The 15,913-nt window shown below is 29.9% G+C and overlaps 1 protein-coding gene across 2 annotated transcripts in view; it reads left to right on the top strand.

Moving 5' to 3' along the window:
- The window catches only part of Pcdh11x (protocadherin 11 X-linked), a 727,015-nt gene that overhangs the window by 368,086 nt on the left and 343,016 nt on the right, over nucleotides 1-15,913 (top strand). For both annotated transcript variants that reach the window (XM_048417809.3, XM_048417810.3), the window contains exon 5: nucleotides 7,502-7,531. In XM_048417809.3, the coding sequence (XP_048273766.1) occupies nucleotides 7,502-7,531 (30 nt within the window). The remainder of the gene's footprint in view (nucleotides 1-7,501; nucleotides 7,532-15,913) is intronic.

Raw genomic sequence — 15,913 nt, 5'->3', positions numbered from 1 at the left:
AATAGTTGAAAACTCACATATGATCTATAAGTTCTGGGCAGACAAAGAGTGAGACTGGGTGTCACATACGTTTTTGAAAAATTAAAACCCATCCCCAGTGACACACCTCCTTCAGCAAAGTCATATCTTAATAATTTCTAAACAGCAAGTGTGTACTGAGCATTAGCTATATGGGACCACATTATCATTATTTCATAAAGTATTTCATAGCTTCAAAAACTGTAGTGCTGTTAAAATAATGACAATACTTTTGGTAGCCAACATTTTTTAATCCTTACGACATAATTGTGTATTAACTTAATTAGATATTACAACCACCTTGTCATGTTAATAGTATCGTTACTGGAGTTTTACAAATAAACACATTCATTCACGAAGTGTTTAAGTAATTTACCCGGTCAGATAAGCTACAGAGTTAATAACAGTGAAATTGCATTTAAGCTAAAGCAATTTACATTGTGTGATTAAGAATTTTAGCTGCTTTGATTGTCACAGAGTAGATATTCAATTAGCGGGATGTTGCTTGATAAAATTTCACAATTAAACCCTTTACGAATTATAATTTTCTTAATCTTTAAAAACAACTAATGATAATAAATCCATAATGCAAGCAAAATTCTCTTAAATACAGAACTCTGTTGAGAATAAAGCAGTCAGACAGATAAATGAAATCATTGTCTGGTTTATGTTGCATTGAAAGCTGAAAATAAATTCAACAAAGTCAGTTTTCTAAAAAGAAAGTTTCTAAGATCAGTTCACACAGCAGTAAAAATATAAACAAGCTTAAAATATTTTAGATACTTTAAGTACGAAATACAGAGAAGATACCTGGGTGCACACACCACTAGGTGAATGAAATAACTTTGAAAATGAAGCTGAGAACCTATCTCATGCAGTTTTTTTTTTCTTTCCCAAACTGGTTGTTATAGATGTACCTTTAGGAAGCCATCCAACAGTTCACACTGCCAGTTATTTGCACATAATATAATACACCCAGAGAACAATAAAGTATAAGTTTAGAATCACATCATTATAAAATATGTGACTTCTTCATTATAAAATAGATCTTTCCTTGGGCAAAGTATTGTTGGGAATGATCCTGTGATGTCTACGTAGGCTTTGTCTGAGCATTTTTTTTTTACCAGAACCTGGAAACAACCTATGTGCCCCTCAATAGAAGAATGGATAAAGAAGGTGTGGAACATATACACATTAGAGTTTTACTCAGCGGTAAAACACAATGACATCTTGAATTTTGCTTGCAAATGAGTGGAAATAGAAAACACTTTACTGAGTGAGGTAACCCAGACCCAAAAAGAGGAATTTGGTAGGTACTCACTCATAAGTGGATTTTCATGCAATTTTAATGTAAGCCTTTGACAATTAGAGACCTCAAAGACCATTCATGAAGTGTGTTCTTCTATGTGTCTTAAGAAACTCTGACAGCTTCATGTATACTGATTGGTTTGGTTATGGTAAATATGACGTTTCATTTTTCATCTCTGCTCACATGGCAACTAAATATGTATAAATTATTCTATGAGAAAATAATGTTTCTTAGTGAAGAAGGAGATGATATTGTTTGGATACTATGAATGATATATGTATCTATGTTGTTATCTCTATTCCATTTTATAGAATCTAGTTTCTTAGGAAGAAAAAGATAACTGTGTTTATCTTGTCACTCTAAATTTTAATCTCTAGGAACTATTTATTATGATATATAGTACTTAGAAATTTTTTTCTTTTTATTGTTTTTATTGAGCTATACATTTTTCTCCATCCCCCTTCTATCTCTCTTCCTTCCCACTTCCTTTATACCCTCTCCCATGATCCACATACTAGCAATTTACTTGGAAGATCTTTATTTTTCAACTTCTGAAGTATATTAGATTCATGTATATCTCTGTTAGGGTCTTCTTTGTTGTCTAGCTTCTCTGGGATTGTGAATTGTAGCTTTTCTCTGCTTTATGTCTAAAAGTCATTTATGAGTCAGTACATATTATATTTGTCTTTCTGAGTCTGGATTACCTCACTAAATATGATGTAATCTAAATCCATCCCATTTACACATAGATTTCAAGATGTCATTATTTTTCAGCTGTATAGTATTCCATTTTATAAATTTACCACATCTTCTTTATCAATTCTTCAGTCAAGGGACATTTAGATTGTTGTTTCCAGGTTCTGGCTATGACAAATAATTCTGCTATGAACATAATTGCGCACATGTCCTTGTGGTATGATTGAGCATCCTTTGAGTATATACATAAAAGTAGTATTTCTGGGTCTTGAGGTATATTGTTTCATAGTTATCAGAGAAATTGCCATATTGATTTTCAAAGCAGCAATACAAGTTTGCACTCCCACCAGAAATAGAGGAGTGTTACCTTGATCCCACATTCTCTTCAGTATAAGCTGTCTGTCATCAGTGTTTTTAATCTTGGCCATTCTGATAGGTATAAGATGGAATCTCAGATTTGTTTTGATTTGCATTTCTCTGATAGCTAAGGATGTTGAACATTTACTTAAATGTCTTTCAGCCATTTTAGATTCATCTGTTGAGACTTCTATGTTTAAGTCTGTACCCCATTTTATTTGATTATTTGTTCTTTTGATGCCCAGTTTCTTGAGTTGTTTATATATTTTGGAGATAAGCCCTCTGTCTGATGTGGGGTTGGTAAAGATCTTTCCCCATTCTGTAGGCTGCCTTTGTGTCTGTTGACTGTGTCCTTTGCTTTACAGAAGGTTTTCAGTTTAAGGAGATCCCATTTACTTATTGTTTTTCTCAGTGTCTGTGCTACCAGGGTTATAATTAGGAAGATGTCTCCTGTGTCAATGTGTTCAAGTGTACTTCCAACTTTCTCTTCTATGAGGTTCAGTGTGACTGGCTCTATGTTGAGGTCTTGGATTAATTTGGACTTGAATTTTACAATAGATATAGCTCTATTTTCATTCTTCCACATGTTGATAACCAGTTATGCCAGCACCATTTGTTGAATATGCTTTCTTTTTCTTTTCATTTTATATGTTTTTCTCTTGGTCAAAAATTAGGTATTGGTAGGTGTATGGATTGATATCTGGGTCTTTGAATTAGTTCCATTCTTCCTCTTGTCTGTGTTTATGCCAATACCAGGCTGTTTCCAGTGCTATGGCTCTGTAGTAGAGTTTGAAGTCAGGGATTGTGATAACTCCAGACATTTCTTTATTGTACAGGATTGTTTTGGCTGTCCTGGGCTGGCTAGGTAGAATTAGCATAGTAAAAATGGCAATCTTACCAAAAAATCTATAATGCAGTGTCCATCAAAATCCCAGCAAAATTTTTCACAGACCATGAAAGAACAACACTCAAGTTTATATGGAAAAGTACTTTAGATTTAAATAGGTGATTTCATTCATTCTTTGAAAAGTTTTTATTACATGCAATAAATTTGATCATGTCCACTACATTTTTCCTTCTTCAACTCCCTTCATAAGTTCCCAACATGTTTCCCTACTAGTTTCTTGTCTTTAATTATATAATTGTTTTTGTCTAGTAGGTGTGGTTAGGCATGAGCATGGGTATGGGGCCATTCACTGCAGCATGCCATTCCTATGAGTGGAAACATTAAAAAAAGAATGATTCTTCCACTCACAGTACCTACTCACAACTAATTATTTCTCAGTAACTTATGGGACTATTAGAATTTCTCCTCCATAATAGAAAACAATATAGTACTTTTTGGAGTATTTTTGCTTAAACATAAGTTTACTATTTAAATATTTGCTTCAAATCATGCAAAAATCCATATGAGACAATAAGCTACATTTCAATCTAATTAGAATGAGTATCATAATAATATATAATAATGCAATCAATATCAAAGAATAGTCATAACACATAACCTTATAGTCAGTTTTACTTTTAGTGCATGATATTGAAATATTTTGGCAGAAGTAATTCAAAAGATCATTATTTTAAATTAAATACCAATAATTTAAGGGAGAACATGTAAACTTCATAATTAATGATTCATAACAACCACAGTACAGAGGAACTAGATCTGATTCTGATTCAATAAACAAATGTTTAATGAAAAACAATGAAATTTTACAATAGAGCATTATTAGACATAAAATTGCATTTTCCAAAATTTATAGCTGCAATGTAATTGAAAGTATAAATCATTATATTAAATAAGATATTTAGGTAAAATAATACATATCAAATATTTTAATTAATATGCCCCAAACTTGGAAATTTATAAATATAAGAAGTTCATTAGTGGATATTTAAAGCAGAGGGACAAACTATAGTGAAAGAAAATTGGGGAAATACCCTTATATCACCATTGAGAATTTTGTTTATCAAAGTAAAATAAATTTTTAAAGTATTTCTAGTGATGTTGGTTCATAGTAATAGTGGAGGAGATAAATTATATGAAGGATCATTTTGAATTATAGCAATATTCTAAAATTGATTTTCCTTAATTTAATATCAGTGCATTTACTTAAAATTCTCAGAATCAGTTTTAGTAAAACATATGAATTATTTCTCATACTGCTCTATTAGAAGGTAGAGTACATGTAATTCTTAAATGTGGTAGTTACTTTTTGAGGAAATTAATTTACTAACTTCATTCAACTTAAACTAATTTGAAAGAGAAATTCATTAAACTATATTAGAGATGATAATAATCAAGAAAAATATTTATAAAGAAACATGCATGGCATACCATAGATAGTAAATGTTATAGCTGTATCTAAATAGTACATTTTCATAATGTATACTTTTGGTTAAGATACCTCAAATTAAATCGTGATATATTTAATCTATTCACACTTAATTACTGAATCTCCTTTGCGACAGACACTTTTGGAGACACTAAGTACTTAACTGTGTTCTAAAATTTAAAAAAGAAAGAAAAGTAATCCCTGTTGTAATAATGCATATATTCTAACATGTGAAATTTAAAACTCTGTAGACATTGGTCCTTCAGAACTGAATAAAGAAACTTTTTGGCTCACATCCTTCTTGTCTATAAAATGAGAATTAACATTGAAAAGTGATAATAATGCTGCTGTGTGAGCAAGATAAGTTTCTTGTAAGACTGTCTATTATATAATAAATAAAAGGGTTTGATTATAGTGACAGTGAACTTTTCTGTATTAGTATTTTTTAACAGATATATTTGACATTATCACTAACATTGATAAATGTAGTATATGTCCTGGTTTGTTTATGTAAAAGTGTCATATTTAACTTTCCTAATTTTGCTTGAATACAATCATGTATCTCCTTGCAGACCAAGAATTGAAGCTCAATTCTTTTTGTGTTAGATATCACAATCTCTTTACCGTACATAAGACACTAACTATATTATATTTATACATATCTTAAATTTGTAAAATAATGAATAAAGCATAAAAATTTCTATAAGCAGTTTATTAAGTATTTTTAAAGCAACCACATATATTTTAGAAATGAAAGGTATTAAACAAACATGTTGAGATGAAAAGTTGGCTTATTGTTTCAAAATTTGCCATTATTTGTTCCAGTAACCCATCAAAAGTCTAAAATTATAAGTAAACCAGTTCTGTACTGAATAGTGGTATATGTTTTAGATACATCAATTCTGATTTTATAGACATGTGCCCTAAATCATAGACCTGTAATAGATTTTTTTGAGATATTTTTGGCGTAAAATATAGGATCAATTAGGTACTTACATGTATTGCATTATGCTTCTATATGTTCTTTTAATTCTGGTATTTGTCTAGTGGAAACGTAAAAAGTAGAACCAACTCATGATAACAGATTATATTGTTTTTGTGTGATATGCATAAAGAGAGTAACTTTACTATTTACCATATACTCTATTTTGCTTTTCTTCAATGGGGATTCTCAAATATTGTCAAAAGTTGCACAACTTAGCCATACTGTTATTTATAGCATATAATTCAGATAAACAAGCATATTTCACAAAGAGATAAGATGAATATTATTAGGTCTTTCCTTGGTTCCCTAAAAATTTGATTGGCAGTGAATTTTTAGTTATGACTGGCAACCTTATCTAAAATATACTGTATACTAAACATAATTTTATGAGAAATAAAAAAAATAATCTACCATGATTCTATAGAATACTGTGTGGTATTTTCAGTACTATTCTTTATATATGGTTAAAAATGTGGTTTGTTGTAATTAGATTGATTTATGAAAAGTTAAATTGTTTCTGCTATTACTGAATCAATATCATTCATAATAGGAAGAGATAGTAAATCAATAAGCACTGATTAAATAAAGATGTAAAAACACCTTGGACAATTGCTTCAGAAATTATCCTTAATCTGTCTTTGCAGACACATTAAGTTTCAGCACTTATCCATGAATAGTTGAATCTTGTCAATTTATATATACATATATATATATATATATATGTATATATATAAATTCATTCATTAATTCATACACAAACACACACATATATTATACCTGTATATGTATATATGGATCTAATCTCTGAAGACATACCATTATACCAACTCTGAAGGTTCAAATTGTGATTATTTGACAGATAAAAATTCATTCTCTGAGACTGATAATATGCCATTGTATTAAAAATTTATGCTATCTTTTCCTGGTCGTAAAATTGAATGTACTCCCCTCTGCATTTATAAATACTGTATCCAAGTTTCTGTGATTGTTTGCTTTCTAACAGGCTGTGTGTGAAAGTTTTGCATTATTGTACAATGAACAGAGAAACAAAACAAAATTAGAGAAAGGGATTTAAAGATAATAATTACTTAAATTTAAAGATAATAAATACTTAGAAAGACATAGTTCATTTGTTATCCTTTAAAATTCAGAATAAATCTGTAAAGATGAATGTTCTAAAATATTGAGTCTTAAGTGTTAATTAACTAAGGAAAATCACAAAAAGAAAATCTTAAATAAATTGAACTCTATGAGTTGGTTTTGATAGTTTTAATCAGTTAGGTAAACTGAATTAAATTAAGATATCCCTTTTAACAACCACCAAATTTATTGACTTATCATTTATGAATATTGTCATGATGTAATACGGAGAATCTATATGTTTTTTTAGTTAAATAATTTTTAATGAACTTAATTCATCATGCTTTAAATAATAAATGTGTTCATATAAAATATAAAAACATGATAATTCAAAACTTGATGAAATGTATATGATATCAAAAAAGAATATCTAATGAAAAAGGTAAAAAGGTAAATATTTTGGCTAATGTCTATGTCGGTCAGTGAAGCTTTTAAAAACAATCAATGTTTAATATGGTTGCTCATGTTGTTACATGAATTTCATAGTACTTTTAAATTTGTTTGTTCAATCACTTAAATCAGAGAAAAACTATATAATATTATACCAGTAATACTGACACAGTTTTGTAAAAAATGAAATAAACATAGAGTCATCAAATTAGAGCTGATTTTTATTTTTTGTTTTGTTTTGTTTTGTTTTGCTTGCCTTGATTCCCAAATCAGTGGAGATCCGAAGGGAGAAAAACAGGAAAGGTAAGATAGCAAAATATTTTTTAGTGTTGTTTTTTTTTATTTATTTTGCTTGACCTTAACTATTGCTATAGTAGTTAAAACTATCAGTATTTAGTATGACATATATTATGGTTCTGCCTTAGAAGAGCTTCACATTGAGCTGTCTTGATATTCTGTATTACTTACATCGTTGTAGATTCAATTTCCAGGACTTATTTTATTTTTCACCAATACTTTCTTTTCTCACTGTTCCAAAAATAAACATACTTTTAACATCATTAGTTTGTAGATGTCTCAGTAATACATGTTTTGTGTGATAGATGTTAGCTATAAAAATTTGTAATTTTATGTCAGTTCTCATTATAACAGAATCATGGAAAATTAGTGACTATGAGTGAGGAAACTCTGGTAGCAGCAAACAAAGAAAATTAAAACTATCCTACTCCTACTCATTTATAATCAACAAAATATTACACTTTGAGGAACAAATCTGTAGAATATCAAGTTTCAATGTGAAAAATTCTGAGACAGTTAATAGAGTTGTCTTCTGAGTATTGTTGTCTTTCTTTCTTTCTTTCTTTCTTTCTTTCTTTCTCTTTTTTTTTTTTTGTTTTTCGAGACAGGGTTTCTCTGTAGCTTTGGAGCCTGTCCTGGAAATAACTCTTGTAGTCCATGCTGGCCTCAAACTCACACAGATCCACCTGCTCTGCCTCCCGAGTGCTGGAATTAAAGGCATGTGCCACCACTGCCCGACTCTTCTGAATAATGTCAGCTTTCCAGAATCCATAAAATAAAATATAAAGATGATTTATACATTTTACCCAATTTCAATTCTCTCTTTAGTCAAATAGTTGACCACAAGTATTAATTAACTTTTCTTTTATATGACAAACTTCCTAGCATTGTATCTTGGGTTTCATATCATGTTTTCAGATTGAATGAACAGTAGTAACATTGACCTTCTAACAAATGATATTACACTAAGCCATTAACAAATATTCATTCAAAGCATCAGCATATGGCTGTTTTAACTAATAGAATAATATATATAATTTTCACTATGAACTGTTTTACTGTGGTTTCATGGGTCAAATCTGACATTAGAAGAATAACTAGATGAACTAGGCTCTGCCAAAAAGCATTGAGCTACATCTGGTGCCCTTGCACACTTTTCTAAAGTGTGAGAAGTTCCTGAAAATGGAATTTTACTAGAATGTCAAAGTCAATTAGCATTAATGTTTGAAGGAGAAAGTAAAATAACAGTATCAGAGTATAAATCAATCTACTTTCCCAAGAGTTTTCAAATGTCTTTATGAACTCTCTTTAAAGTCACTATGTCCTTGTAATGTTGAAATTTTGAAACTTACTCCACTCAGAAAACCAAAGTCCAGAAAAAGAATAATAGAATTGTCTATTTAAAACATAAAACCAAATATAATTGTTATTAAAATGGTACTAGATACAAAGGAAAGAAGATGGACAGAGAGAAAGTAGAAACTTTAAAATGTTTGCAGATTTGAGGTGTCAAATATTCTCCATAATTTTTGTGAATTTAAAAGTAAGCCCATTGGCATTTATTTTAAATTTGTGATTTTGAACAATAGTGTCTTTGTAAAAAAAACATTTTGTTATGTGAAAACAAATCAGAACTTTGAAAATGGAAACATTATTCAGAGTTATGACTACGAGAACTCTATATAGCTTAGGAAATCTACAAGCTCTCTACAAAGAACAGAATTGTTCATTTTTTTTTTATGTAGGTGAAGCCTATAGAGATAAACAGACTCTGTACGCAGATTCTTAAGAGGAAGCTGGGCAAACAGGAAACATATTAAGAACATTCCAAGAAAAAGTATGTTGTGTCAGTTAATTGCCATGTACTAATGATAGAAATACATCTCAGTTTTTTAGTAATTTCTCAGTATTGGGACATGCCCAGGCCTGGGTTCACAGGAATGAAAGATACATTACTAAGTTTGGTTAAAAAATACACAATCTTAAAAATTGATAATTCTTAAAATTTAGCCAATTTTTCCCTAACTTTCTCAAAAAATAAAAATGATACAATAATGTGCTAATATAATGATTTATATCCAATAATGAGCATACATATATTTATGTGTATGTGTATAAATATATATAAACAATTATAGTATGTATGAATATGTAAAATATATTTGTTGAGATATTTTCTTATGTAAATATAAAAATAGACCTTAAAATACCTTTTCTGTCTGAGAAATCCATTTTATGACTGAAGAAGCAGTTTTACAAAGAATTTGAAGAACTAGTACAAGGCTATTGACTCACAAGAGAAGAGCCAGTATTTGAATTTGAACAGTCTCTTTTCAGAAACCTTTCAAATGATAAATGACAAAAGCTTCGTATTATGAAAAAAGCTACTTATATTATAATCAAACAATGTTTTAATTGCATAACAGTAATTGTATTAAATACATGCTTATGTGGCATTTTAATGGTATTCATTGAATAATGATGTAAAAATATTTCTGATGGTAGAAAGATGACTCGCAATTTAAGAGTTTCTATGGTTTTTAGGGAGGACCAGAGTTGTGTTCTCAGCAGCCAAGTCAAGTGGCTCCCAACTGCCATTAACTACTGCTCCAGAGAATCTGGAGCCTCTAGGCTCTGTTTACAATGCAGCAATGCAATTATGTTCATATACCCACGAACATACACATATACACACACAGATAGGCAGAGACAGAGAAAGAGAGAGTTATATTCAAATTTTTAGTAGTGGATGATTTTTATTTTCAAATTCTTTATAACAGAGGTTTTTTAAAAATTTTTAATTAATTTTTGGAACTATTTCTCTTCATTATTAGGCTAAAATGCATAATTAAAGCTGTTTAACTAGTATATTACACATATCTTGATCTTATATGGTCACCATATACCATAAAAGTGAGATCTGTCCTCTGATGTCCTTTGTTTTAGTTCCATTTCATTTATGTATGCATTTTGATGAGTATTTTGGATGTTAAATTTGAGAAGCTATAAACCTTAAATATATTAAGTGTCAGAATATTCATTAACTTTTAATTTATTGCAAATGTTTCCATAAAAGATTAATTAATCTTTTGCACCCATGAACTTCACCTATTTAGATTTTTAATTAATTCTAAACTATATCTTTTATGTTCAGTTTAATTCAGATACCACATTCATAAAAATTAAGAGCAATACATTATCTTATGCCTTCATGAATGCTTGATTGCTTTATAAGTTCTAAAACATTAAAAGAGAGTTTTTCAATGACATTCTTAGAATTTAAATTTAAGAGGCTTAAGAGAACTAACTAAATCAGACCTATTTTTATATTTTAAATAGAAGTTTAAGTTAGAAATATAAAGTCTTTGTGTCAATTCTTAAATATGATATTTCACAGATCATCTAGTGGCATTCAAATAGCATAATAAAAGCAAATGCCACACGCCACAGTTCATTCACTCTTTAGCTAGCTGATATTCTGGAAGATAATAGCTAATTAAGAGGAAAATGCATTTCAAAACAAAGCCACTCTCACTAAATAAATAGTAGCAAAATTTATTTTCACCTAAACAAAAGAGTGCAATTTCTTGTAACATGCTTGTTCAGTAATTTTAAAATAAAATTATGAGCACTCACTGGATGTTATACTTTAAATGCTGCTTTTTTTTCTTTATTTATCATTAACATGGGGTTTTTCATATAAAAATTTTTGAGTTCCCTCCCCTCTTTGGAAAAGGCTATGTCTAAGATGCCCTGAGGCATTGTACAAATGGCCTGGTTTATTAGAGTTTATGTTCACCAAAGTGTTAAACTGAAGATGACAGAAACAAAACTGACTGAAATGCTCCAAGGAATATGTTTCTGATTTCTTTATATCTGCCTGAGATGATTTTCAAAAGTGGCTCCTTTCTGACTAATTTCCTGGATAACTGAGAACAACTATAGTCTGAGTGAAAGTGAAAAGACCTCTTTGTCATCTGCTTATCTTCTTTCTCAATTCTATCATTTGTGTACTCATTTGCTCCCAGCTTGAATGAAGACAAAGGAGTTGAGTGACAACAATGTTAGAGCAATAATGTATTACTTTCCTTATTGTGCTGCTATCTCCAAGGTACTTTCTTTGAAACTCAGCAAGACAGACATATTTGGACTTTAAGTAGCCAACTGAACATTTAATTTGGGGATTTGAATAAAGAATGGGACCTTGATTTATTTTATAAACTTTTTTCCAAATATAGTCAAATCATATGTTATGCTACTGAAAGTATGTATCTATATCCTTTGTATGTACTGAAGGATTATTTTAATATATGATTATTTTCTACCCTTATTAACTAACAAATTCATGAGACTAAAGCTACAGCAAATATGAGCGCCATCTTTCTGTTGATTTTGCCAGTTTTCACTACTAAAATTTTATTTTAGTTCTAGAAGTGTGACAAAAAAAATTAAATAATACTAAACGTTTCAATTTGGCATTATTATCCAAGGAACCTGTTTTCTCTCATACTGCATAATATTCTTAGATAGGAAATTCTAAGAACATTCTGTTGAAGACACACTCTGAAGTATTTTGCAGGATCATAACAACTTATTTTTCTATAGACTATATTTGTATTTATTAAATATAACAATAACTGAAATTTTTATTAGGGATCTAAAGGAGCAGACAATTTCTTCCAAAAAAAAAGTAGGAGAAAGCTTCAATCATCTGGGATTAGTCTTCCATGCTCAACCCGTACTTATTCAAAACATGCTTGCACATATTGAGTGTCACAACTGTAACTGTAGTCATCAGTACAAGTAAATATTTTGTATCATATTGTTACTTGCTGATTTGTTGATTATTTTGTCCCTATATTTATGCATGTGTGCTTACTGGGTTTGATTTTAACATGATTAAAGTGTACAATGTTTTTGGACAGAGTCCTTAACTTTTATTTTCTTATCTTTATTATTTTTTTTTTATTTTTTATTTTTTATTTATTTTTTTTTTTTTGGTTTTTCGAGACAGGGTTTCTCTGTAGCTTTTGGTGCCTGTCCTGGAACTAGCTCTTGTAGACCAGGCTGGCCTCGAACTCACAAAGATCCGCCCGCCTCTGCCTCCCGAGTGCTGGGATTAAAGGCGTGCGCCACCACCGCCCGGCTCTTATCTTTATTATTGATATTTTATTATACCATAAAGTTAACTTGAACTTTCCTCTGATTTGATTCTCTAAAATCTCCATTCTCTATTTTGCCTATTTTACATACATACTTCTAATGTTACCATCTTATTTGATTATTGTCTTTGCTCCCTATAAGTTTTTATGTTTAGGCAATCTTTTCCTCTAAATTCTAGACAGACCACACCTGAAGGAACATAACTATGAAATTGTAGCAAAGATTTAACTTGTTGTGTATTAATTGTATTAAACTTGAGTAGAACTCTAGACATTGTTCAGAAGCTATGATATTCTATTGTTATTATATTTCTATACCAATTCCTAAATAACTGTCCAAACTTTTCAACATTTTTTAGACCTTATACAATTTCCTCACATAAATATTAGGCTACTTTAAAAACTATTATTTGAAAATATACACCACCTATGAAACAACAATATACCTCTGACTGCCTTTTTTATTCAATCTTTTATTTCCTCATAAATTTTGAAATATTTGGCAGTTTTTTATTCAGTCTGTTACTGTCACTTTGCCAATTACCTTATCTATGCTGACATCATCATATGGTTCCTACTAATTCTTTATATTTTTCATTCAAATTAAAACACAAATTTTTTATTATAACTTTACATTCAATATGATTTTATTAGTGCAAGTCTGCTGTGGACTCTTATAGAACTTTCTTCCACAAAGTTCTCTGTAATCTCTCCACGTATAATGGTATAATTTCTGTACCTGAACTGTTAATTCATGCTGAAGTACCCTTGTTTTGTAGTAGCTTCTTAGGTTTTAACAAAACGTAGTCTTCACGTTTACTAAACACTTAGCACACTTATTATTTGATTTCCAAACTTACTTGAACAGTTAATTGACCTTTCTTAATTCAAAAGAGCATGACTTCTAACTTTCCACAATATAGCATAACTGTATACTTATGCTTAGTATTTCTTAATACAGGTATTTTAAAAATGTTCCTTTCCAAATAATAATAATACATTATTATTATAGGTAAAAATTGTTACACATAACAAACTAGTTCTTAGCCCTAAATTCAAATGATTATTGTGGTGTTTCACAGTTTTCTAAAAAATCAATTTTGACTGTTATTTTTAAAAATAACTTTGATACTCAAAATATTATTTTCAAGTATTTCTCTGTAAGGTACTGTTCAATCTGTATTATTTCATTTGAAAAAGTAATTCTTTGATTTTTGGCAACAGAAATCAAAGGAGTAAATTATCACAACCTTTTTATTTTCCCTAACTGAAAACACTAATTCTCTCATCAAAATTTTCTAATCTCTTAGCCAGTCCATCATCTCACTTTGAAACATCAAATCTTCCATTATATCTCTAAGAAACAGAGAAATCTCCACACACTCTGTGTGTGGCATAGAATTGAGGGCATTCCAAAATAAAATCATTCATATTCATTTCAGCTATTTTCCTGTTCTGAAATACAGAAAACAATAGCCATATAACTTCAAGAAAAATACGTTGATGTTTTAAAAGGCTTGAAACTATATTTTATTCAAAGTAGTTAAAAAGAGGAAAGCATTTGTAGGCTTATTTGCATAGTACTTTAATATGTATTAAGTGGATTATTCCGAGGTCTTTAGCTGTACAATAGTGTTAGGCATATTTACAAACTATTTTTTGAATATGGGATTTTCTATTGTTACAGATTGGAGGATTTTATATTTTTTTATTATTTTTCTAGCAAACATAGGTAGTAGTTGTTGGAATTTAGTTAATGACTTCTAAATCTGAATCAGTATATAATTTAAAAGCTTTGGCAATGTCTATGATGATCAACTGTTACAAGGAAACAGATGGTGCTCTGATTTGAATTTATATATTATATATCAACAAATAATTACTCATATTTTCCTTAAAGAAATATTATTATGAAAGAACTTGGGCCCATAAAATATAGAAACAATTATTATATTACTATAGTACTGTGTTTTTCCAAAAAGAGAAATATATATACATATATATGCATATATATATATATGTGAATGTATATATTTACATATATGTGTGTATGTGTATATATACATATGCATATATATATATATATTTCTTGTTCAATTGGTGAGAAGAACAAAGGCAAACAATAAACTCAGATCTGAATCTTCAATCATTAAGTAGCTAGATGGAAATTTGTAGGAAGAGAGTGGGAAGAAGTTTCTTGTCAATTAGATTACCTAGAATCTTAGAAATTTTTTGCAAGACATTAAACTCATTCTCACCTACTCTATAGTTTTATTCTTCATTTTGGGAGGATGGTGGACGTATCATATGAAACACGATAAATAAAAACTCAGAGAGAGAAATTGTGGTTCAGCCTGAAGTTCAGAAAAGTGAAATAGCCAGCCATCTCTTACCTTGCTCTTATCTCAAACTAAAATGGGAATCCTAACTCCAAGAAACTCAGAAAGAGGCTGTGTCTGATAGTTTTCTCCTTCTGTTTTATTATCCAATGATATTCACAGCATACAGAGGGGAATTCTACATCATAGTTTTGTTTATTTCTAAAAATTAAATCTGTCTCTGTCAACTGAGCTTTGGAGATTTACTCATCCTTGTCTTATTAGTTCTTTGAGGAATACATCCTGACATATGAGGATTTCTTTATAGTTATACGCTTCTCTCACCAAAGAGGAACTTTTCTGAGCTAAACCAGTGTATGTTGCTTCTTAAAATAATACCTAAAAAAAAGACTTATGCTGAGTAAGCATTTTTACAGGTGGCATATTTTAATTCTTATGGTATTATCTGACATGATATATCCTGAAATACAGCACCACCTTCATGCTCTTCTGTGATGATGCCAATTTTTCACAACATTGATCATTTTCTCAGTTATCGTTCTGAAAGGGATTCTGGGGGTCTTGTCACCCTGTCAAAATTTGAGTGAAGCAAAATGTTTTCTATGAGATGATTAGTTATGATCTGGATCCTGGTCTTATAATCAGGAGTAATTGTCCTGATTTGGAGGTAGTCATATAATGGTCTGAATTATACTGCAAGTTTGTATGAATAGTTTCATTCCTTTTCCATAAAGAAAGTTATTAGGTCAGTCCTGCAGTACCTGGAATTCAAGGTTGACTGTTTACTTTCAGCATAAGTAAGTAAGAACTTAGTCAGTGGATTAAGTTTGGCAATCTATGACAGTACTGAGTGAAAACTTCATCTCTTTCAATGACAAAATATGTGG

This window comes from Myodes glareolus, chromosome X, assembly GCF_982192425.1.
Source record: "Myodes glareolus chromosome X, mMyoGla1.1, whole genome shotgun sequence".
Taxonomy (NCBI): domain Eukaryota; kingdom Metazoa; phylum Chordata; class Mammalia; order Rodentia; family Cricetidae; genus Myodes; species Myodes glareolus.
Note: the sequence above shows the minus strand (reverse complement) of the source record. Positions and strands in the feature narration are given on the sequence as shown.